This window comes from Electrona antarctica (assembly GCF_951216825.1).
Source record: "Electrona antarctica genome assembly, chromosome: 5".
NCBI lineage: Eukaryota > Metazoa > Chordata > Actinopteri > Myctophiformes > Myctophidae > Electrona > Electrona antarctica.
This window is the reverse complement of record NC_136810.1, coordinates 24,921,789-24,948,561: the sequence shown is the minus strand read 5'-3', so window position 1 is coordinate 24,948,561 and position 26,773 is coordinate 24,921,789. Positions and strand designations below refer to the sequence as shown.

The window sequence follows — 26,773 nt, the reverse complement described above, 5'->3', positions numbered from 1 at the left end:
CTCTGAGGTCCACGGGACAACCTGGGCTAGCCTGTGCTGCCGTGCAGAGCAACAGTGTCGCGGTTCGAGGTTAACTTGCCCTACAGACAGACAGTAGCCTATTTACTTACAAATTACACCTGATCGGATTTAAAAATAACTTTGCCTCAAGTTATTGTAGGTTACCAGTACATCAGAAGGAGTTGGCAGACTCGCCCACGCCCAAACATGTGCGCCGATTGCCCGGATCCTTGCGGGGACCAGGAGACAACACACGTGTGCCATGTTTTGAACGCAGAAGAAAAAGAGATGGACAATAACAACACGCGAGACGTGGCGGTGGGTATTTGTCAAAAAGGCTGCGGACTTTTGCTGCCCGGCCGGGACGACGACATCGCCCAGGGAGGAATAAAGCACAGTTGCGTGGACGCACTTCGTTTGCTCAGCGACGCGCTCGAAGAGAGGACCGCAGCTGTGGAGCATGAAGCCCGGATGGCGAGGCTCAGGTGGGGCAGGAGGGAGCAGGCGCTCCTGGCCCAGGTGTCAGCTCTGCAGAGCGAGGCGCAGCTCTCTGCCCTCAAGTACCAGCAGAAACTCCACCAGTACATGCTGAACATCAGCAGCATTGCAGAGCAAGTCACGGGGTACTACAAGGTGAGAGAGCAGGGTTAATTGAAGATGAGATGTGTGAGGTGTTATACCCTTTGGGTTGCATTTCACTTGTTTAACAACTTTGGTTATGTAGAGTGCTTCTAAAACTTTTACATAATTACATTTCAAGGACACCCTTAACTCTGTATCTGACAGTATACAAATGTATAACCAAAATGGACCCACTTAGCTTCCTTGTGTACACTCACTGTCAGAGTTACAGGCTTGTAAGGGTCAATTTAGAACTCATCCATGGAGCATCCCCAAAACCTAGGTTTTTCACAATGAATGTAGTTAGACTATGTGCCATGATCTGACTGTGCCAATAATGTCTTGAATCTTGAATCTTATTATAAACAATAATTATAGCTATAATGAGATTAAAGCTAGGTTGACATTGCCGGTGGTAATAGTTGAAATAATTGGCTAAAATGTAGAAAAGTAACAATTAAAAAAAGTAGCAACAATTAAAAAGCTTAGGTGCCATTTAATTAATCATTATTCAGAATCTTGCTTAAGCTCCCAATGACAAGTGTAAGTCTGTGATGGGTATGTTCCCACCTTTCATGTTGTGGTGAGGAATTTCATGTAGGCTACAAAAAGTACAAATGTATGTCTGCGATTAAAAAAAAGTTTATCATAATGGCTTTACTGGCTTTACCTACACAAGGTATTCCTCTTAGAATCATTGGAACAGAGATGTCAGTACAGTATTTTAATACATCTTTGTATTGTGTGCCCTTGTGTTGTGAATCTGTTGTTTTTCTTTGCTGTTGACCAATAATGACTCGAGTTACATTGAATTGAATATGAGGTCAAATTAATGCAGCTTTTGTTATTTTTGTCCTGTTGATTAAGGATGATTTAAGAATAACTGAAGAGGGGAAGAGCACTCCATCAAAGATAGCAACTGGTGCAGAGCAGGAACCCAAGCAACGACACAAAACACCTGAGGTAAGAGAAAAATCACACCCGTGTGAAGTGAGGGGCGCTCTTATCGTACATCATCATACATCGATTATCCCATTCCGGCCAATCACAATTTGCATCCTCACCTTCGTCATCAATGTTTGTGTTACGCAATGTTTGTGTTTACACAAACACTCAAAATTGTCCATTCATTGTCAATGTCATTTAATGTTTGTTGGGACAAAAAATGGGTTTCATACACTAAAAGCTCAAAAACAGTACAGTCACACAGGCCATTGATAAGTGTCAGCAAAGAAATCCAAAGAATTGCCCGACAGGCCATGGCCTCTCAATGCCGATGGATGTTGATTTAACAGTTTTTGTAATTAGTGAGTTGATGTCTTCTATAAAGACTTAGAATGACCCATAATTAGTTAAAATAACGCTACTGCATCTTCCAGCACTTAAAACAAAGAAAGATTCACCTTACCGATGACACTGGCATTTTGGGGCTACTTATTGTGAAATCTCCCTGGAATTGCAATGCTATTTGTGAATGATTTCATCCAGAGCTTTTTACAGTATGCACATTTTCCTTAGCATGAGCTCGAGCTCAGTGGGAATCTATCCATAACCGTAGTGGCACAACTCTATTGAACTGCTGATATGTTGTTGATATTCAAAACGATAATTTATATTCATTGTATTTTAAATTCTGTAAAAATTGTGAAAGACTTATTTCCATGTTGGTCCTTGAGCAAAATGGGAACGTTATTCATTTGAATGAGAAAGTTGTTTATCATTCAACATTATTAGTCCAAATATCAACGTTATCCGTGAAAATATCAATGGTATGTCGACTGATGTTTATATTAACTGCTAAATGCTAGGACTGGGAAAAGCACCTCCAAGCACAGCAGGTTAATAGGGATTTAGCAGTGCTGTGGTGCAACCCAGCTACCAGACTACCTTTGAGCAAATGTTGACTTTGGGATTGGATGCACAGTGTACACTATTGAGTGGTAGCAAATCCCAGACTAAAAAAAGCTTACAGAAGGTAATCTCACCTCACACCCCGTTGTTTGTCATTTAGCCTGGAGGGGTGTGTGTGTGTGTGTGTGTGTGTGTGTGTGTGTGTGTGTGTGTGTGTGTGTATGTGTGTGTGTGTGTGTGTGTGTGTGTGTGTGTGTGTGTGTGTGTGTGTGTGTGTGTGTGTGTGTGTGTGTGTGTGTGTGTGTGTGTGTGTGTGTGTAGTGTTCATATGTTTAGCCTATTTCATCACCATAGGGACTTGTTCAACACCATTAACCAGTTAAGCCATATATACTTTGTCATACTAATAATGACAAATAGCTCAAATAGCCAGACAGTGGCAGACAGGCAAATAGCCCATCTACAAGTGTGAGCTTGTATAGGTGCTATTTTAGCTTTTATGTTGAAAGTTTGGAGTTGTAGGTTTTCACATGATGACCAACATAGGGGCACCAGGTCGAAATAGACCTGCACAAGATACTTGTGCATATTCTGCATTGTTTTATTGGACACTGTATTATTTGACATTGTGTCTTATTACATGACTTTGCGTTTTCTTATGTATCTATTCGTTACCATTATGACTCTTTTCTTGAAACTGGAAAACATTAGTTGGTTGTACAGATAATTATTCTTTCACACTGTTTCTCACTTTTAAACTTGTGATGTGAAGATGAAGTAGAACTAAGACAAAGGAGATTGGAGGAATGACCATACATGCACGCTAATGGCTGTTTCATTTGTAAGACAAGTCAACAGTGTTAACCGACATTAATAGCGTACTCATATTTTTGTCTGTCAACATTATGTACATGCATAAAACAGCATTTAGACCTCCTGGTTTTTGTCCAGAGTGCAGAGGTGAAAGGTGCATCTAAAGAGTGGTCTTCTTTGACCTGGTCTTTGGGTCACAGCAGATCTTGTGTCATTTCTTCGAAATGTCTTCAATGGCTCCCCTGGATGTTTTTCTGGGTGTTGTCTTCCCTTGGGTAAACTCAGGGGTTAAACATGCCTTATCGCGTTTCAACCCTGAATATCACTGCATCCTAACAGTAGTAGTAGAGCGTGACTACGGTGACTCTAGGGTTGTAGTAGACGGGTAACTGAGGTTGGTTTGATTTATTGAATACTTTATTAGTCAGAAGTGTAAACAGCAGGTTTTCTCTTCCTTTCCAAGTAATGTCTGTGCGAACCCAGGGGTCTGTTGAGGGGTTTCTTAAAAACAATAAAAAAAAAAAAAAAGGGCACAAAACAAAGAAATGTAAACAGCACGTGTAGACATTAAGATAATAAGATGTATACAAAATAATACATGTCGTCAACAAATACAAAATACTTATATATATACAAGTGAGAAGTTGTACCCAACCCAGGAAAAGGGACCCAAAGTCACACACTGCATACATCACTGACACGTCACTGACACACTGCAACACACTACACACACGGCAGTGACGTCACACACTTACCCTCCGCGTCGTTCGGCCGCTATCTCCTCATATCGCGCCGAACGCCGACCCTCAACACCACCCCCGGAACATTACTCATTGCACTGACACCAACGTTGCCTCCCTTCCACACCCACGCCGGCATTGTATCTCTTCACAACAAACAATATCTCCCCAAGCACCCACACCCCCGCACGCACACACTCACACACGGGCCACGGAACACTGTTGCCAGGTCTATGAAAACAAGCCCAGAAAAATGCCATTCAACACGCTACTTACAACTCGCTTACAATTCGCGGACCTGGCAACACTGCATCCCGTGATTCCCCTCTTTTCATTGGCTGCGCCGCCAACATTGTTGCCACGTCTATGTAAACAAGGCCGCAAACCCTGACTTCCTACAGCCTAAAGCCTATACTTACACACACTACCACTCGCTTACAATACGTGGACCTGGCAACACTACATCACCCCTTCCCAATGGCTCAAAACCCCACCACGTGACCCACAAGTTTTTCATGTTACCTTTCACACTTCCGGAAACACTACCGGAAGTTACACAGTACACACACACACACACACGCGCACACACACAGTCACACACACACACACACACACACACACACACACACACACACACACACACACACACACACACACACACACACACACACACACACACACACACACACACACAGTGTACAGCCTGCCGCAAACCAAAAGTAGAAGAAGAAGAACAACAACACAGGTTCTACACTGATTCTAACTTGGATGGAGAGCGCCGCGATTACATACACAGTTAATGCAAACACGACCGCGTCGACACCTGGCGTGGTGCAAACGGGACGAACCGAGGCGCATATATAATATGGATAAGAACAACAACACCAACACTACACGCACACGCGCGCGCTGCAACAACGCGCTGCAACACAAAACAGCTGTGTACAACGCAGTGTCACTGCAGACACGTGTGTGTGTGTGTGTGCGTGCGTGCGTGCGCGGGGGGGGGGGATTTTGGATCGCCTCGCGATGCAGCTGAAATGGCACGCACACACACACGCCACAAAACGCTAATAATAATAATAATACAAAATAAGAACACTACACTAATAACAACAATAATATCAACAGTACAGAGTACAGTACAGAAAGAAAGCTCACATCAGAATATTAATCCATGTAATAATAATAAAACATAACAACACTAATAACAACTATAATATCAACAGTACAGAGAACAGTACAGTACAGTACAGTACATCAGAATATGAATCCATGTAATAATAATAATAATAATAATAATAATAAATAAGAACACTAATAACAACAGTACATAGTACAGTACAGTACAGTACAGTACAGTACAGTACACATGAGTACAGTACAGTACAGTACAATACAGTACAGTACAAAGACTTACAGTACAGCACAGTACAGTATACTGTTCCTGCGCCTTGCCATGCTCGCTTTCATACGCAAATACACAAAACCAAACAGGGCCACTCAGCCAGCTTGGCAACTTTGCGCTTTCCAAGCAAATGCATAAATGAAAACATCATGGGTTGCCATTGCCTTCTTCCCATTTGCGACGCATCACATGACGCTAGGATGAGCGGGCCGAAGGCCCGCGAAATTCTAGTTATGTACAAATGAGAAAATGAGCGGCTGTGAGTGACACCTCCTTTCTTTCAATGTTTACATTGACTGACCTTCCCTTGTGTTCTCCTGATAGATGTTTTCCAGGCCAATTTATAAAGAAAGCAGTGATTCACATCCTTTAATGTCGGGGCATTCCACATTTTGGTGGCAGAGCACTGCAGTAGAATGAGAACTTTCTCATGTTTGTTCTAGGTCGGAAAGAGGAAGGACATACACGCCAAGTGTCCCTCCTGAATTTAACCTGGGATGTTGCGATTATGTGGTCGGTGTACTGTACACAGTACTACCCGCTCATCTACCCACACGCCCCCATATACCGTAATTAAAGGGAATAAATATAACCACCACACGCCTTGTGTATTGGGAGGCATACGGACAGGGTCCCCCTTTGTGTCCCGTCTTTGTACATGCTATGCAAGTCCAGGACAATACAAGGGAAACAAATTGCAATAATTGGTGTGAACATGACATTTTGCACCAAAGTGTAACCACTGGCTTTTTCTTTGCACAGGGTTGTGAACAACCCCTTACGCAAGACTATTATGCAAATGTCATTGAATTGCAGGGCACGGTCTGCATGCCGATGAGTAATTGATGGACTAAAGTTGATTCAGTCTGTATCTAACTGCTATTGAGCTATTGTTGTCCTAGACGACCTAGAAAATCGTTATTAAAAGCTCCCTTGCGGCTTTTAATGCCAAACAATAATAGCTTTTCTATCCCTGAGCTCAAGAAGCAAAAGTTGTGTGTCTGTAATTGATCTCTGTTTTGCCCAGGCAGGCTGGGCCAGAGGTCAGGTTTGATGACTTTAATCATGCTAATGGTCACATCGAATTATATACATGTTAAATTGCCAAGAGCAGGCTGTGAGTACGATAGGTGCTTGTTTGATTAATTAACACGGGTATTGTGCCAGTGTTTGGCAGTGTGACACAGCATCTATTTTCAGACCTCATCTCCAGGTTTTACAAAAACACTCTAATGTGAACTTAATCGTTTTCTCTCTCTTCCTTTTTCATTGTATTTCCTAAATGGATTTGCCAATACCGCTGCGGTGCAGTTCTTCATCAAATGCTCTTTGTCAGAGAAGTGGTAATCTCTCTGTCGGCCAGAACAATACAGGGGATGGAGGGTCTGATTAAGGGGATTGTGTTGCTGACATTTAAAGGCAGTTATAGCCTTCCCACTATGTAATGTATTACCTTTGTAAGCTCTGGGAAAACAAAACTAATTGGTGTGCTGACTTGTATAGTGAAATGGACTGTGGAGCGGCTATACCTGGCCTTGCTTTAAACATGATTAAAGCTAGTTTAATCTATTGTTTAAAATGAGAGAGAGAGAGAGAGAGAGAGAGAGAGAGAGAGAGAGAGAGAGAGAGAGAGAGACCTTTACTGTACTGTAGGTTGCAGTGGTTTCTTAATACATGACTCATGCCATGTTTCCCATCATCCAGCTGTTTTCCTCATGGTCTCACAATGAATACAGTTGATAAGTGAGTCAGTCAGCTGTCCTGCTACGTTGAAGAAGAAGAATGGTGTCACGGCAAGTTTCCTTTTTGTTTTCTTTTTACACATTTGCAGCTAGAAAAAGTGCTGTAAAACATAATATCCCTAACGTTTGCCCACGCAAAAAAAATGTTTAGTTGAAACCAGATGAACACACAGATTAAACCATAGTGAAACTTAAAACAGTCCCACTCCTATTCCGAGGAGCCAAGAGCCCCGCACTTTAGCTCAGAGTCAGCTGAAAGGTCTGAGTACTGAAGCACATTCTCCCCCAGAAATACACTTGCATAACTTGATAATGGGCAGTTCCTTTCAACATACTATTCCCAGAGCTGTTGAAAATGTCTGATGGATTTTCACCACCGTAGGAAAAGGTAATGCTTCGTTTAAATGTCTTCATACATTACAGAGACCAGACTGTCTGCCGCACTGATGCTACTCCAGAGGAGGACTGCTACTCCAGAGGAGGACCATTTGACAGAAACAATCGGGCCTTTTCACCTGTCTGAGAGTGGGAGTACAGTAGCCGTGACTGCTCTTCGTTGCTAATGGATGACAGGGGTGGAGGGGTGGCTGGGGGTGGGTACTACGTTATGGAACGGAGAGTGGTGAGCCTACAGAACTCGAGTGTCATCAACATCCAATCTTGTGCGACAGGAGAGAGGGAAAGCAGGCTATTTCGTTTGGGACCTGTAACACAAGATGACAAGTACAGATTGCTCTGTGACAACAAGAGAGGAGAGAGATTTATGACCCCCACTTTCATGTCACCTGATTTGATTCGTCTTTGTTTTTTTGTTTGGTTTTCTTGCCAAGTCCCCAAACAGAAGAAGATATGATTGCTGATAAACAACAGAATACGACTCCCAGGCTGAGCTTGGCTGCTGAATGTTGAAGAAACAAAACAGAAGAAAAAAAATCCAATTTAGCTGCAGGGGAGATATTGAAAAATCGTCACTTTACTGTGTACGCACGCATGTGTGTGTGTGTGTGTGTGTGTGTGTGTGTGTGTGTGTGTGTGTGTGTGTGTGTGTGTGTGTGTGTGTGTGTGTGTGTGTGTGTGTGTGTGTGTGTGTGTGTGTGTGTGTGTGTGTGTGTGTGTGTTGCAGCAGAGAGGCGCAGCTATCAGACACACAGTAGTTTGTTGTCTTCTTTATTGATATCACTGCTGAGACTGTTCATATAGACTAGACAGAGCAGAGACATGTCCTGTCGTTGTTCCAATTCCCTCAAGGTTGCCGTCAGCATAAAGCCAGTGCTGAAAAAGAAAATATAGCATGTTTGATGCACAAGTCATCAGTTTGGTTCCGTTCTCCAACCAATCATCTTCAAAATGTGAGCGCGCCTGCCCTCCAAAACGGTAGTTCCTTCCTTCCTAACATGTCCGTGAGAGAGTAAAATGTAGATATTCTAATCTAGTATGTTCTGTGTCGTTTAACCCCCGAGAGGTATCTTCTGTACCCGTTCTGCTCTGATGACGATGTCAGTTGTGCATGCTGTGAATTGGAATGTTGACCTAAGTCATCTGTCCGTGTGAAAGACAGCCCTATTTGCCAATTCCCACGTCTTCAACGCGTCTTCAATGCAATGTTAAACTTCATTCGAACCTTGGGTTCTAGAATAAGTTTAGAGATAAGGGGTAAGGGGTGGCTCAAGAAATGGCCCTAAGTGTAAATATTGAGATCTGTTTCGAGTCAATGGAATCGCTACACTGCCGGTTTTCTCACTCACAGAGCACAAAAACAACAACAAAAGATTACACTTTTTTTCTTTTGTGGGACTTATGTATCACTTGTGTATCATGCTCAGACAGCTATACGACCCAATTTCTACCAAAGTTCACTAATGCTTTGAAACCACTTAAACCCTATAATTGGCCGGGGTCATCCAGGGGTCTATACTTGGCCCGTCCTTTTCCCCTCTCTACAACAAATGTCCTCACTGAAAATAGCCGATCTACTATACAGTACGTGTTGCAATGCAATGCGTTGTTGTGAGCTTGTAGATCATCTGCACTTTTCATCCTGATTAGGGATGCCTAGGGTTCATTATGATTAATAATTACTCTGCTGTATGTATAACCCAATGCCATAAGCACATCAAGTGGCAGGATTCATACTGTATTCATAGGCTGTAGCATCTGAACTGACCTTACACATTTCGCAGTCAGATAGTGAATAATAGCCTCTGGTGGGATTTGATATTTGACATTTATTAGTGATAAAGCACATTCTGGCGCATACATGGGGTCTTAACCTCCCCACCATCAAGGGGAACATGTTTTATTATTAATCATTTCAAATGTCTAGATTACTCCAAATCTCTCATCAGGCAATGTTCATGCTTACATGAATTCATTAGTTACAGGAATTTGCGGTGTTTTCCTGGGTGTCGGTTTGGCGAACAAGATGTTATTCCAAATCACAAGGCCTTCTACAAGCTAACCACTTAAGCCCTATACTTTGCTGTGCGTCGAATAACGAACATCGCCGATCTACACGCTCACAATTGAGATGGTGGATCTGCTATTTAAAAATGTCACCTATAATGACATTAACCAAAGTAGGGATCGTGCCAGAGTTCATGTGGTCAAAACAGATACCAAAATGAGTGTATTCTGAATTCCAGGGGTGGTCGGTTTACCAAACCAATGAGAACTTTGAAGGGTACAGTACATGCCCAAGTGAGTTGTGGCTTGGCCTGTCAGTGTGTGTGTGTGTGTGTGTGTGTGTGTGTGTGTGTGTGTGTGTGTGTGTGTGTGTGTGTGTGTGTGTGTGTGTGTGTGTGTGTGTGTGTGTGTGTGTGTGTGTGTGTGTGTGTGTGTGTGTGTGTGTGTGTGTGTGTGTGTGTGTGTGTGTGTGTGCGCGTGTGCGTGTGCGTGGCTGTGTGCGTGGCTGTGTGTTGACTCTACCAGTCCAGTTCTGTTGTTTTAGGCAGAAGGTGTGAAACAGGAAGCCATTCCACTAAAGACCACCCGCTCGTAAAGAGGAGCACTCTGGGTAAATTTGCCTCTAACTGCTGAAAGGCCCTTTTTAGAATGCTGATGTTGATGATGTTGGTTTACTTGGCCTGTGGACGCCTGGAGTATAAATCATGGAACAGAACTGTTGACCTGAACTTGAACTAGAAACCGCTCTGATTGCTGTCTAAAATCTATGGTTCTCTTACCTTTTTCAAGTCAAGGACCCCCAAATTGTGACCAATTTAGCTGGGGACTCCCCCCTGGAACTCCCCCATGTTAACCCTGGCCAATGGTTCACAAAGTTACCACTTTGTGAACCTAAATAATATGCTCCTGAAGTTTCCCAAGTGATTTTTCTTCCCGTACAATACAGAGATTAAATGCACTTTGATGAAATTACTAGTCAATCGATGTATTGATTGAGAACACTTACTGTAATTGGAGGAGAAAAGTGGCACATTACCGTGGCTGTGGCTGTATACGTAGTTCAATGTTGTTTTTTGTCACTTAAAACTACAGTACCTGTATCAACATAGCAAGTTCACTCACTATCTGCTATTTCTTGTATATATGCTGAACTTACCTCAACAGTGTGGAGAGAGACTGATATAAAATATTAAAGTAAAGTATTACAATAATAATAATCAGTTAGAGAACAATCTCTCTCTGTCTATATATAGCCACATACAAAGGGAAGGAAAATAAAGGCCACAGTAATGACGCCAGATAATGAAAGTTTTAACCCATTCAGGCCTGACGTCGATATTAAGAAAAAAAAAGTTTTCTAAATCATGACAATTTTCGGAAAGATTTGAGGCACATTTTAACGATTTTTCAAAAATAGCAGACCTACAAGTTCATAGCGCGCCACTCGGTGGCGCGCTATGAGCTTGTAGATCTGCTATTTTTCAATAGCTAAATTATAACAATGTTTAAAACACCAAAAGGGGTTCCCGCCCAAAATGGGTTAAAACAATACAGTATGATGACTATATTGATTATCTAATTGAAACCTTTATTTCTGTGACGTCCATTATGACCATTGAGACCACGGTATCTTTTGCAGTGGAACCCTGCATACAAAATGGAACGTTTCCAGCAAAACTATTTCCCAAAACATGAATTACATGGACATACAGAATTTATAACTCGGGGGAAAATAACTCAATTGCTAAAATACATCCATTTCACTTCAGTGACAACATGACAATTTGCACTCCAGGCAGGTGGATTTGGTTTCTTCCAGCGTCAAATGTGCCACTGAATTCGTAAAAGCATCAAAGCGGACAAAGCAATCCAGCTTCAAACTGTCCTGACGTCACATTTGTTGTTCAATACAGATGAAGGCACCTCCAACATAACACGATCCTGTAATCTGGTACAGTGACTTGAGATTATAATATACAGAATTCAAAGGGAGTTTAGCAAGTAGCACTTTATAAACAAACAAAGTAATATGATGCTAAGATCAAGGGATCTACCACTCTACTGACTTATATAGAGTGCATTGTGTTTGGCTACAGTATATTATGTATGTTTGTTATCCTGCAATGTTACCCTGCATTTTGCAAATTACAAGTGGCAGCTTTTCTTTCCTCAGATGTAAAGGTGTACCAGATGGCCTTCTAAACAATGAATATGGAATGTTTTTTACTTTAAATTGGCAAACTGAGGCAATAGTATGTTATTTAAAATCAATTTATTTTTACTGTGTGTCAAATGCTCTTGAAGTTGGAGAGCAAATAATTTGAATAAGCAGCACTGACTTGTTCAGTGACTCCTCGTATCACAACTGCATATTCAGCAAGAAAATACGGATACATTTTTGTCTCACTTCTCACTCACTATGTGTGCGTGCGCGTGCGTGCATGTGTGCGTTCGTCGAGTTGCGTATTCATCAATTGGAGTTGCACAGCCAAGCATGCAGTCTATATTATAGTATGTTAACATCACCCTCCGAGCCATTGGCGTAGATCTAGGTCAATTGAAGCCTATTATTTAATACTATGCTTACCGCCATTGCCATTGATCAATGGCAATTGCGCTTTTATAGCGCTTTCGATCGATCAAGCCATAATGCTACTTGCGTTAGCATCGGGTAGCTACCTGTTGTTGTCATGAAAATGGATCGCCCATCTTAGATCGTCCTCGCCATAATAATCTGTTTCTTTGCCTGTATCTCCTTATTCCTTGTCCCAGATGGGATTTTTGGTCAAAACAACGTTTCTTTGACGGCACAGAGCCGACGATGTGGAGCTCTCCAGTGCCCCGGTATAGATCCATCTTGTAAATAAGGCCTGTCCAGGCCTCGTTCAGCTTCCTAGGTTATGTTCACTTCCGGTAGTCTGGAAATGTGGCTTTTCAAAATAAGAGCTGGGAAAAATTGTTAGTGTTAAAGGGCTGGGCAATATGACTTCAAATCAATATCGCAATGATTTCAAACTCAATTAAGATAATATAATATATTTATTTTTAATATAATGAAAATAGCAGTATATTAAAATTCCATTAAATCCCACGAGCAAGATTAACTTGGTTAATCTAAATATCGTGTGTTGTGTTTTATTTTCATTTAATTGTCCAGCCCTAGTATGTTATTACAATAATTCTAACTAACACATCTGCAGTGGTTGGAGGTAGTCTGCCTACTATTCCACTGAGAAGACCCTGGTGTCAGGGAGGACACCACTCGTAGACAATGTCAGTAGTTATTTAAAGCGAACGACACACACCGACTTGGACCAATAGATGCAACACCATCTTTATTGCAGTTCGGACATTGTTGCAATGACCCCTCTCCGCCACGGGAGAGAGGGAATGACAACATAAGTCAGAACACTTCATCACCCCAGTCAACCATGAGGAGAGATCCTCTGCTCTGTTCACATCTTCATGGTTAAGAGTCTGCACCCACAGAGGTCCAAACATCTGGAAAAGATCCTTGTGTCTCAGAACCATAAACCAGAAGATGACTGATGAACTTTCCAGCTTACGTTCTGGTGTGGTGGTTTCAGTCAACTCACTGTAAAAGACACCACTGATGCACACCACGAGTCTTTCTTGAGACCCAAAAGGATATTTTTTTTACGGTGTGGCTCCTTGGAGCAAGTGTAGAAGTGGGTCTTTGAGTCTGGGACTTACAGTATCTCGCAAGGTAGGAGCAATCAGTACCAAATTCAGAGTGAAATCTTAAATTGACACTCTGGAATTTACTGTGTGTGCACGCATTGTACAATGACATACGGCCATACGCTCACATCATGCACATACAAAGCACACACAAACACAAACGCGCGCACACACACACACACACACACACACACACACACACACACACACACACACACACACACACACACTTGCACGTGTCTGTGTGTGCACACATACTCAAATTTATGTACACGCTTGCACACAGCTGGCACAAATGATATGCTGTTAGCCCTGGTCACAACTCATGGCACGGAAGGTTGTGCCACACACACAGGTTCTCGTGCAACCAGAGGCTCTCGTCTTTGTCCCTGCATCGAGAACATTGCTTTGTTGTTGTGTGATTCACCAGCTAAATAGCTGTGGTTGCCTCGAAAATAAGACACCCCCTCTGTTCCCATCCTCCCATCTCTGGGGGGGACGTGTTACTCACTGACCTGATGGCTTTTGAACTCTCGCAGGCCTACTGATTTCTCTCTGGCTTGATAAACATGTGGCTCAACCTACAGCTGCTACAAAGGAGAGTGTAGTGAAAGCCCTGAGTGTGTCCGTATACACACACACACACGCACGTGCACGCATGCATGCATGTCGCACACACACATTCACTTCACGATGTGGTGTGCACAAAACATGCACTTATATAATCTACACACGCGTGCACTCAGAGATACACATACGTGGCCGCTCTCATCTAGCTGTTTGTAATTAGTGTACAAGCAGGTTAAGATGTGGGCAGACCTGATGATGTGTGTGCCCTGTGGTGATGCTCTCCTACCAAGTTAAACCGCGGGTGGCCAGTGCCAATAGAATGCTAACAAACTGTTCCTCTCCTCTCGGGCAGGTGTTCATTCCATGGGGATGAACACATCGTAAGAGGCACTGGGCTCTGACACAGTTAAAACCCTAATAGATCATCTTGGAAATTTGGTGTGCTTTCAGTTACCCGCACACTAGGCTTGCCACTTGACCTTTCAAATAGGAATAGACTGTGGATAAGTGTAGTCCCGGGTTCCAGAAGGTGGTGGTGGCGGCAGTACTAGGGCTGTCCCGGACCCGGGACTACACGTGATCGGAAATCGGGACCGATCACGTCATTTTCAAATGATCGGAATCGGATCGGGAGCAAAAAAACATGATTGGGACATCCCTAGGTGGCGCCATAGGCTCGGCATCAGATGTAAACAGGAATCGCATAGGTGTCAGGTGTTTCTGGTTCAAATCTGCTGCTGAGCCAATCACACAAAGCTATGGGAAAATGAGCAGGAAACACAGGACTACAGTTATGCACAGAGCATATAGAAAGCATTCGTACCGTCACATACAATGAAATGTAAGTGCCACTCTTGATTGGTGTTTTTAAAACACACTACTAGTACAATACTACATGGTCTTGCCCAACACAAATCCGAAGACATCCCGCACTCTGACCAGACCTACACTGAATTGACCTACTGTACTGGTTAGGTCAGCTCAGCTCAGTGGCTTTGTGGTTAGAGTGTCCACCCTGAGATTGGGAGGTCGGGTTAGATTTTCAGGCCGGGTCTATAAAATTGGAATGCCTCCCTGCTTGGCACTCAGCATCAAGGGTATGGATTGGGGGTAAGTCCCTGCGACATACTAGCATCATGTCCAGGGGGTGTACTTGTACGTCAAGCTGTCTCACGCTACCGAAACAAGAGATAGGTTCCTGCCCTGTGGGCCACATGGATCCATAACGGCAAGGCTTACTTACTTTACTGGTTAGGTGTGACTATTTGCAAATGGGGTGGAAACATTCTGGTAAACATTCAGAACATTTACAGAAATGTATCACGTTGAGTTCACCAATCTTTACTGCAAATGTTATTGCAGGGAACTTTAAAATGCAAATGCAATCCTAGATGAAAAGGTCTTTGTGGTCCCGAGGCACCTGCAGCGCCTCTCATCCTCCAAAAAAAAGAAAAAAGCTGATCTGCAAGCTCACAATGAAAATGGCTATTCATTCACATGGAAAGTTTCCAACTTTGAATATACCCCAGAATTTAGCCACCCCTAGCTAGGTGTGACATCATCAAATCGCTGTATGTGCAGCCCATGTATGTACAGCTAGCATTATGATTGCCTATGCTGTGTGTAGACAGGAGGATTAGGCCTTAATTACACGGAGAGAGGCTGCTTTTCAGTGAGAGAGAGGCAGCTTTCCAGTATGTTGAGGGACCAGCGTGGTGCATTTAGAGAGGTGTTGAGGAGAGGGATAAGCTGGGTGTAATATGCCAGGTGCGTCTGTGGTATTAGCAGCCGTTGGCACGTCAGTGTACAACTGCCAAGTCCAGGGATCAGAAACAAATCCACCCTTTGAGTCGTCTCTCCTGTTTCATGTCCGAGCCCAATGCTGGCTGAGAGGAAGACAAACAGTAGAGCGTTCTGTGCTTCTCAAACACACGTACATCCCGGAGTGTCAATTTAACCACATGAACGCGAGTAGGAATTGGGATGCAATCTTTCATCAAACTGATCGATTGTAATCGATGATCGATAGTTTAACCCATTTAGACCTGAGGACGATTCTACAATGCCTTCTAAATCTTTTTGAAAAGATATACTAAGCATTTAAAGTATAAAGTACAGCAGCATTGTGTTCATAAAACAGAAAGATTGGGTATTGGGTAAGACTGACGTTATGTATCTTTCAGGACCTTCCACTGCTTTGTCTCAACCATTACTCAATGGCTCTGGTCTCAGCGGGAGGTGGACGCTTTTCAGACAGGGCATTAGTCCGACATTCATCCGCATGTCGGACTAGCGTCTGCTCCCATGCTTGCGGTTATGGTTAGGTTAGGGGATGAGGTGGGTTGTCATTTGTCGGACCAATGACTTGTCTGAACTACGTACTACACCCGTCTCAGCCACCGCGGTGGATATTTTGTTGTATTTCGTTCAAACGTACTTTAGTTATGTCATAAAGAGCAGTGGTCCTTCCCTTATTGGCCGGTGGAGTACGCCGACATTCATACATACCCAGCCAATCGCAGTATTTGCGCGCTCTGCTTGCGCAAGTAAGTTAACTAAGCAATGTAATGGATTATAAACAAGAATGACACGTCATTAACTGTCAGGTGAAACAAGCGATGTCTGTCTCCGCTGTGCGTCTGTTTTTTCCCCCTATTTGTTATTATTTTTGTTTCTCCGTGACAACCTTGCGGCCGTTGTTTGCATTCGTTTCCGACGTGCTTTGGTTGGTTCAATCACTGCATGTGTTTTGTTGTGTAGCTCCAGTTAGCTCATAAAATTAGCCGCTACTCTAAGGTTGTGAGGCGCTCTGGGTTAACACTAACACGTTGTGGCCTTTCAGGGCTTAGGAGGCACTCCCATTGGCTAGGCAGCGTTTCAGAGTATGGGTTCAGACTCGGGGCAGCCAATCACGACTAGGTTGTCAAAGCCAAACCGATCGAATGTATAGGTCAGGTTTCACCTGACAAAAATCACACCTGTGATTATCATCGTACATCATCATGACGTAAAATAGACATTATGTAATTTTGCTCAGACACTATGACGTAAAATTGTCCATTCATTGTCAATGGGAATTTAATGTTTGTGTAGGACAAAGTTTGTGCACACACACCAAAAGCTGCATATAGGAGGGGCTAGTGCCCCTCAAAAATAATCGATAACCTGTTGTTACTTCGATCACCTGCCATGATGTTGCCAGTGCATAGAATCCATAGGAAAAAGGCAGCTCCATTTTGGATATTTTGTGGTTATATGGATATATATGCCTTTTTTATGTCGGCCAACTACCAAGTGCGCCAGCACGTTCTAAGCAGAAATTGACACTTTTGTGGACGTAAAGAATGTCCATAAAGACTGCCTGCCAATGTCTAGACTAATAATCATGGCCATCAGTTGAGTTCGAGAAGATTTTCCTTTACCTGATAAGAGTCTTGGTAGTAATTGTATTTACTTAATTCATTCAAATCTTGAAATATTTCATGGTTTGCTGATGCGCTCGTGTTGATTACCAACAGCAGTTGCATTGTTGATATATGACATGTTGTGATGAAGTGATGAAATGTTTTACCATTGAGCTAATCGAGATAAATTGAATCAGTGGATAAATTGAATCTTGACCATCACTTCAAAATTTGTGTCAATAATCCTGTGTCTAGGTGAGACTTGACCTTTGACACAATCTAATTTAAATGTCTCAATAGAAGAACATGGAGACAAAACAACCACCCCAATTGTATACGTTATATTGTATTAAAATAAAGATTACATTTTATTCATTAAAAGAAAGTTTCCCTGTTTCCCCCACATTATTCTATTTACCTATTTTTGTCTTTAAAGGTCCAAATTCAAATGACGACAGATGACAACTTGTGAGAAAATCATTCAACTGCTTCCACCTAGTGTCCCTCTTTTGGGCATACGGTAATATGCCAAATATTTGAAACTTTCAAATAGTTATATGTGCAAATAGAAAGTTTCAAATATTTAGCGGTCCTGTTTAGAATTTTCACAAGATCGGTGGTCGTTGGAATTAAGATATATAATTAAGATATAATAAATATAATAAAGAAAACAACATAAAATGTAGCAATGTGTACGTTCCGTAATGCAATTCCAATAGTGAAAGCTGTGTTGTTTCACTCGGTGAAGGAATGGCGGTTTCGGCCAAGCCCCGAAATACCCATGTGTGTCTTAAAGAATAGGCGAAAGGTTTCCATAATAACGAAAATAGCTGATCTACAAGCTCACAACACGTTGACGCTTTGTGAGCTTTTTTGGTTCATAAAAATCTGTATCTGTGGTTTGCAGAAACAAATAATACCAAAGTGTAAAAATTGGACCCGTAAGAGTTAAACCTTTAATTTGGAGTTAAAATGTACTGCACGTGTCCTGTCATGCAGGGTACATTGGTGAATGCACACAAACACGGACACAAACAAACACGAACAAACACACACATTTTGAATTATCCCTGGCACAGTTATAAAGAAATAATAATGAGAGTTTGCATTTCATTCCAGCATGGCATGGGGAGGAGATTTGATAGCTGGCAGGATACCTTTGTGATGCTGACAGTCGGGAATCTCATACAAAGAAAGTGAGAGTCCTGGTTCTCATCTGCATAATTATTTCTACTCATCTCCTATCTCTCAGGATCTCGGGTTCTGATTTGACCCCCCCTACCAGCAAACAAAGCACAAAAATGGCTTCTGCACACTGTCTCAGCAGCATAACGTAGGCTCTGAAAGGCCCTGTAGTCTGCCTCATAAAAGCAAAGCTCTTCCAGAGAGACACTGCTTCATGAATATTCATCTGCTCTGTTATTTACTGCTCCGAGACTTTGCTAATCCTATTCAGTGGTTGAATAAGTAATCCTGAGTTGTTTTTCTTTAAAAATAAGGTGCAATGCCACACAATTCACATTTTCATTTCATTTTCATTTCACAAACGTATTGGCATCAAAATATACTTACAATACCAAACTAACATAATAATTATACAGAATGGCCCATTTCACATTATATTATTTGTTATATCTACCAGTAAAAGACGCCTAAAGGGCGAGGCCGCGTGCACGCATCCACCTCGTTGACGGCAGACGGCTGAGCGGGTGCTGGCGCTTTGGCATGGGGGGGTCAGATCAACCTGGAATGAATTCTGTACTGGCCATATAAGGAGCATGTCTTGAGTGTACAGGGTTTACAGGGTGTTCTGACATATGGAATGTCTTGTAATTGAACTTTGAACTCTAGTTTTTGCCGGCTGCACTAATAACTTTGGGGCAGGCCCGTCTAGAGTTTGAATGGACAGGTATAAGTCAAAAGGGAGACATCAAAGAGGAAGGATGGATGGGGAAGGATCAACATATGGAATGAACAGGTTCTGACATATATCCATATATGGAGATCTAAGGGTTTGAGGTCAGATGTAGAGTTGCTGGCCAATATTGATGACATCAGGGATCTAACTGCGATAGCGGTCGCATTTACTGACAAATATAGATAGAGATATCCATCCCTGATGATGTCACGTGATGCCACAATGACCTGGGCACCTATGTGGGGCGGGCTGATGTCACGTGATGTCATGATGACCTGGGCAGTGCACCATATAAGCCTATGGGGGCTTGCCTGGGGTGACCAACCAACCAACCAACACACACACTGACGGGAAATGCTAGATTCCATAGTTAACTGTGACCTGTGGTCGCAATAAATTCACAAAATCTCTGTCTGTCTGTGTCTGACTTTCCTGTGCATAACTCGGGCGCTCTCTGACCAATTGACCTCAATCTTGGCGTGTGTCCAGATGACCCGCGGGGGTGTGCAGTCTGACCAACGGTTTCAGAGAAACGAGAAACCACGGAAATCTGTGCCAGCAGTGAATTCTTGACGACATCAGGGATCCCTGACATCAGGGAAGCTACACAGCATTATCTGTCACTTTGTAGGCTTCCATTGAAAATGAATGGTAGACTGTATGTTACACAGCGTAACAACGGGTACAGCAGATACAATGGGTATTGCATAACCGGGTGGGGTCGGGGGGTGGCATGCATTCCCAACTTGCATTGTTCCCAATTTACATCGCTCCCGAGTCCCGACTTTATCCCTGAGTAGACAGACTGCTGCCCAGCTCTAATTAGTAATAATTGTAGTAGAGTAAAAAGTACAATATTTGCCTCTGAGAAGTATAACGTATCAAGAAATGTAAATACTCAGGTAAAGTAAAAGTACTTCAAAAATGTATTTAAGTACAGCACTTGAGTAAATGTACGTAAGTTACTTTCCACCACTAATCCTGTTATCCCAAAAACGATAGCATCGTCAGGTCTCCAGGTTTAAATCGTCATCACAGGGGAAATGAATTGGCTTCCTCTTCTAATGGCACACGGTGGCGGCAGGACGGGGAGGTGACTGCGCTGTGTTGCGTGACCAAGTAGTGTGTGACAGACTCAGCATGTTTTCATTAAAGCCAGACACAGTAGAGCTGAATATTTCCATTCAGGCCGTCTGTCTCCCCTTGCCGCTGTGGCCGACACAGTGTGATCTGACGGATGTATTTTTAATTAGCTAAATGGACTCGCAGAGAAAGGGAGTATGAATATTCATTAGCGCTGGCTGTTGTCTTCCAATATATAGAGTTGAGTGTTTTGATCGTAATGTTGCAACACCTCGGTGGAACACTGATTGTTTTTATAGACTTTTATGTGCTTTGTTTATTAGAACTGCTAGTGGCCCCCTCACCGGTCTTTTTTGTGGCATGGCTCTGCAAGTAACTAACTTTACTTCCACATGGAAGTCAATTATGGGGCTATGATTGGACTGAAACTTTAACCAAATTTCGAGACATGCATAAATGAGTGACGTCATATCAGGGGTTTTAAACTGATTGTGAACCAGGGACCACCACCCTGACCCTAAAGGTGCGTTCAGACTTGGATGGTTACAGCGGTGCGATTACATACAAAGTCAATGCAAAGACGAGAATTGCGCGAACGGGCACGGAGTGACCTGGCGCAGCACAAACTGGACGAACCGAGGCGAATATATATTCAGGTCTGAACGCAGCTTAAGAATCAACCTGGGGACCACTATTGTGTTGGGTGGCGATATGGGTATGGTGTGGGGGAAATAACTTAAAATTAAATAATGACGTTTAAGGGCTTAACGTCTGTTAACTGATTAATTGAACTTATGTATGAGCGAGCAGACACATTCAATGATTATGTGCACATTTCTTTATAATGGTGTCTCAACCAGGCAATCGGTACACTTTCCCATGAGAATCTAACTCCCTTTTTCTGTGTTTCTTGACATCCGACTTCCCATTAACTGACAACATTGATGCGTCATCATTTGTCACCAGGATAGTGCACTGGTTCCAAATTAGTGGTCAATGTCAATACAAATAAAAACTTTACTAAATGCATGGTCAGGGACCACATGCAATACCACCAGTGGTCCACGGACCACCATTTGAAAACCACATCTATGACAGATCAATAGTTTTCAACAGAGATCCGGGGACCACTAGTGGTCCTTCCTTGACGGGGTTCCAGGTGGTCCCCAGCTAAATGATGGAGAGTTGGTAACCAAATGGACCCGTATAGACCTTTAACTCTTGTGAGCATAACATTAATCCATTTGGTTTCATTTCACGCGTAAGAGTAAAATTATTGTTAAGCATCTGCTATACAGAATGTAGAAGAATTGTTATTTTGATCAATGCCTGTTGTCTCTCCTGTGGTAACACTTCAATACAGCATTTGTGGACAAAATCTTATACAACTCTAACAAAATATTCAAAGTTTTGGGTCTGAGAGGCTAGATATCTCACATCAAATGGTGGTCTGTGGCTTTGATATGAAAAGGGTTGAAACCCACTGGTATAGATGACTGATGTCAAAGGATGGCCACATGAAGGGATCGACATTGGAGTCAAACAAACCATTCCCATGTAGAGAAATACATGAGTCTGTTTTTGTGAACATTTACATTTTTACTAGTTAATATTTCAACACGAACGGCCATCTATGCTGGACAAGTTATATCCTCCTGGCCACAGTATTGTATCATGCAGTTAATAGCCCTAATGTCTGCGATCTTGCATACATTATATGTATTATATGTATTTCAAATACACAGCCATAGATCGGACCTATCCACTTACACACATCCTATCTTAGCAGACTGACCACGTAGGCATTTAAACTTGTAGCACTGCATTTGTACTCACCCAATAATTAATTCCTAAGACTTGAAGTCAGATATTGTCTTCTAGTTTCATATCCATTTGAAAGTTCTGGCAGAAAACGTGTGTTAAGTAAAATATCACCACTTTTCCACGAGGAAAAGCTGGACTGAAAATAGGAAAACTTCCTTTGGGAACAGTCAATGTTTGGGAAGCACAAACATATGGGGCACACAATTGGCAGGTGTGTTGCGATTGGTGTGGGGTAAGTGATCACACCACCTATTTTGTGTGCCCCATACATTTGTTTTGATGTGTTCAGTCCTGCACTCATTCCAGGCCCCTCGCGGGAGAGAATGTCATCCATATGCAGCTCATGGAAAAGTGGATATTTTACTAAATACACGTTTTCTGCCAGAATTAAAATTAATATGACGAGGTCAGTCTGCTAACCGTGCGAGGATAGGACCGATCTATCTAATATTCAAACTAGGGTTGTCAAATGAACTGAGTTAACGGAGATAATTAATTTGTGAAATTAATATTAGATGATCCATGCTTGGATGCCCCGCCCCATACATCCCATTGACTCTGCACTATCTAGCGGCAGCCCTATCTGCATGGGGTGAGAGACACCATCCTATCACACTGAATACAAATACATACATACAGTATGTATGTTAAATGTATATCCGCCTTCTGAAATTTTTCTTACCATTCCCACAACAATATACAGAAGAACATGACATATTTTGGACATAGTTCGAATGGTGATTAATCATGATTAATTCATTTTGAAGCTGTGATTAATCTGATTAAAATGTGTAATCATTTGACAGCCCTAATTCAAACATTTATTCACCCAACTAATTTACAGTTAGTTGACTTGACGAGCACATTTGTGTGTGCTCGTGCTCCGGACAAGTGACTTTTGTGTCCGGACAAGTGAATGGGAAATGTACTTGTCCGAAATGTACTTGTGCCTCAAAAAGTTAATGTCAAGCCCAGAATTGCAATATAGCTGGTTCTGACCTTCCTGGTCAAACAATCTGAGAAACAAGATTTGTGAGTTTTACTAAACTTTTGTAAAAAAAAAAACTTTTGTGTGTGCTGAAACCACATGTGTTCTTACACCCCCTCGCCCATGTGTGTTCATGTTTGTGTTTGTGTCCTGTCTCTCTGTTTTTGTCTTTCGATAGTGTGTGTTTGTGTGTGTGTGTGTGTGTGTGTGTAGGGCACACATATACGTATGTTCATTTTTGCGTGTGTGCGCGTGTGCGTGTGCACGCACACAACCTCCATCACCAACACCAACAAGCTAATTATTCTGAACCATAGCCCGTGATGTTGAGTCAGCATTGAGGTCATAACACTGTTGTCCGTCCCCCCTGCCAGCTGAGAACAGTGCCAATCTGTCATTACTTCTGATTCCATCTCAGCCCTCTGATTCCATCTGGCCTCCATGCAGCCTTCCCACGTTGACTACACACTGTTCTCTCTGCGAAATGTGGTTCTTATTAAGTATCATTTGTTTGGTTGATTGGGTCCACTCCACGCACACAGTACATTGAGCAAAAAGGAAAGAAAGAGAGAGACCCTGAACCGAGTTGGTTGTTCCAAAGCACTGACTTGAGCCCAATTTTCCACCTCCAAATTGTAACTTTAATATCTAATGACATATTGGAGAAAATGCCAAACTCCACTTTCAGTGCCAATAAAGGCTGAATGTCCCATGACAGTGTTATTACCGTTGCTCACCAGCAGATGGCAGAAAACACACACTCCCCGCACATTTCCATGTTCTTTGCCAGATAGCTGTTGGCAGGGTGTTGCATGGCGGAGATATTTAACAAATTGGGATAAATAGACATAGCTTTGTTCAGAAGAATTTCAGTTGTCTCAGCTCTTTTAGGTGCAGCCTCACATCTGGCAGCTAGCTGTGTGTTTTTCTTGGCTTCCTTGTAGATGTTATTTTAGTTTGTTGCTGAAATTATTATAATAGTCACCACACTCGTACGAGTGGCTATAAAGTGACCCCTTGTAGGTAGAACACCTTGGGAAAGCGAATATGGCTGCATACTAGTGCATAATTAATTGGATCATGCCTTTGGTGTGTGTTCTCTCATGTCTATATGAAATCAACCTCCTCAAGACTATACAATATGTGTTCCATTTCCCTTCAAACCTTCAACTTCAAAGGATCGCAGCACTTCCTCTATACTTCGTCTCTCGTCTCATCTCGCCGTATGACTCATCTAGTTCTGCCCGGTATACATTCTGCTGGAGGAAAACCCGATCGCATGGCACTCAAGAGAGGAACAGCGCGCCATGGCTTTCATGTTGTTATAGCCTATACAGTACGTAGAGAAAGTGGGTACTGTAGACATTACATGCAGGCAAGAGAGCTGGCTTGCATCCACCAAAATAACCCACCAGTGAGATTTCTCCAATTTGGCACAGTAAAATGTTAACCATATATTTACTAGTGACATAATTTGACATTCTCACATGATTACCATGGTAATGGCAGTGAACTGACCAACTCAGGAATTTGTTTGGTGAAAGGTCAAAGTTGACCCCCTAAGCCCGTTTCTGGGGGTTTGGATGTTGCGGGGACCCTCTGGGGACCCCCACACAGTAACTCTGTCATTTCTCGACCGTTTCGGACGCGGGCCGGCTCGCCGGAACGGGGCTGGCCCCTGGGCACGTTCCTGGGGGTGTGGATGTTGCGGGGACCCCCCGGGGACCCCCACACGGTACAGTTGCACCGCTCACTTCACACAGGTGATTTTTTAATCAACATACAGTAATTCTTTCCTGTCTAAACATCTTCTCTTTTAGTGGTGATTTCCGTTCGTGCAAGTAATTCTACCACCAATTATGTTCATCCATCAGAGAGCCTGCAGACAAACTGGCCTATTGTGTTTTCTCCCGTTAGGTTGTACTCGTGGAGTTGATCGAGTTTCAATAGACTCTCACTCTTCCTGGTTTCCTCTGCTTAGCCTCCTAATGAATGCCAGGGCTGATTTGGCAGCGACTGTCTTCGCTCATCACTGCAAATGACCGCTGAGTGCTGCTGTGTGGTGAAATCAATAGCCTTGGACAATCAGAGACTGAAACACTCACAGATTACCGATGTGAGTGATTTGAGGTGTTTAGCTGTGAATGTCTGTGCAGAGAAGAGCACACTGTTGCTGTCGGGGGGATCCAGTGAGTTATCATTTAGTCACAAGCCGTTGTTATTAATACTTTTCATTGGTTAAATATTTATGAAAACCCACAGACTGACTTTTTTTTGCAAACATAGATCTACAAGCTCAAGAAATTAGAATGGGGCATTAATTTATATATAAAAAACTGAACACACACACAAAAGAAAACACAAGATACGAGATACAAGGTTTCTGCTCGACAGTGCGCGCATGTGCTGTCATGGCATGTGTGTGAGTGAGTGAGTGTTAGGAGTGCAATATGTCTGAGCGAGGGCATGAGAAAGAATTAATGATAATTGTGTACTGTTCGGTGTATGCCCCGGCAGTTATGCTGCTGGTCTGCTACACACACATATTTTCAGCATAATGCCTCTGCTCTCTCTGAAACTTTCCTTCTATACAAACTACAGAAATGACCTCGTCCCCAAGGAGCGGCGCCTAGAAATCAATGACGGCTACCGATCTGCGGCCAATCAAAGTGAATAGTTTGCCTCCTGTTGCTGGCATTAGCTTTACTCCATACTGTTTGGAGGCTGTGTAATTGCCTTGAGTCTGATATACGGCGAAGTAAATTGAGACATTGCCTTTCGTAAATCTCACTGTTTATTCCGTGGTGGTGCAGTGTTGCTGCTGCGCGGGCAGTCCACTCTACACAGGCCAGTGGTGATGAGGATGTCAGTGCAGAGGATAGGACTTTTCGTCCTCATGCAGTGCACTGTTATGGAGCGATCCAGCAATTTTCCATTCTCTTTGTCTTGAGTCAGCGGCCTCGTGGACTGAAAGCTTGCTGTGCCTTGCGCAGGGTGATTCATCATTTTGCTCCTGTGCTCAAAATAAATGTCATCCCCCTGGTTCACCCTCTATCACTTTTTGTCCTGTGCATTTTGAATCCTCCAACTTTAAGTGTCTTTCCGTCGTATCGATGTGTATGTTTGTACACAACTAAGGCCCATAAATCAGACCTGCATCTGCACTCTGCATAATGCATCCCATGTTTGGATGGAGAAATGTGGGTGATCTTATGAATAATACAGGGGGCTGCTCAGTCGTCGATGCCAGTGTGGATAGTAATAAAGCAAGCCCCTCTCAACATGGGCCCACCAGGAGAAACCAGAAAGCCTGGTACATTAGCTGTGGACGGCTGGTGATAAATCAGGCATTCAGAGGGAGCAGCGCTTGGCATCGAGGGGCTCCCTCCGGAGCGGTCCTCGGGACTCATGCCATACGGTGGGGTGGGGGCAGGGCATTCAGGATGCCTCCCCCTTTACCCGACACCACAGGTCCCCCGGGTGGCTTTTAATCGCCACAAATGGGCGCTGATAACAAGTGGCTGTATTTCACCTGCTTCCCGACGATGACGGCCTCCTGTAGGTTTTTACGATGGGGAGATGTCAGGTTGCCAGCGTAATTGGCGCGTCTACAGGCATTTTATGAGTCTGTTTACTCTGTGTGGAGTAGCGGTTTCTGGAATGCGATGTCCTCTCCTGAGGGCCTTCCAGGATGGCTGGTTGATGC

General features: G+C 43.0%; 1 protein-coding gene across 2 annotated transcripts in view; it reads left to right on the top strand.

The window, feature by feature from the left end:
* LOC306922824 (PDZ domain-containing RING finger protein 4) overlaps window positions 1–26,773 on the top strand; it is a 167,228-nt gene continuing 140,455 nt past the window's right edge. For both annotated transcript variants that reach the window (XR_013789969.1, XM_079500669.1), the window contains exons 1-2: window positions 1–633; window positions 1,489–1,584. Coding sequence is in view for 1 of the 2 variants with exons in the window: in XM_079500669.1 (XP_079356795.1) it covers window positions 208–633; window positions 1,489–1,584 (522 nt within the window). In the remaining variant the exon portion in view is untranslated. The remainder of the gene's footprint in view (window positions 634–1,488; window positions 1,585–26,773) is intronic.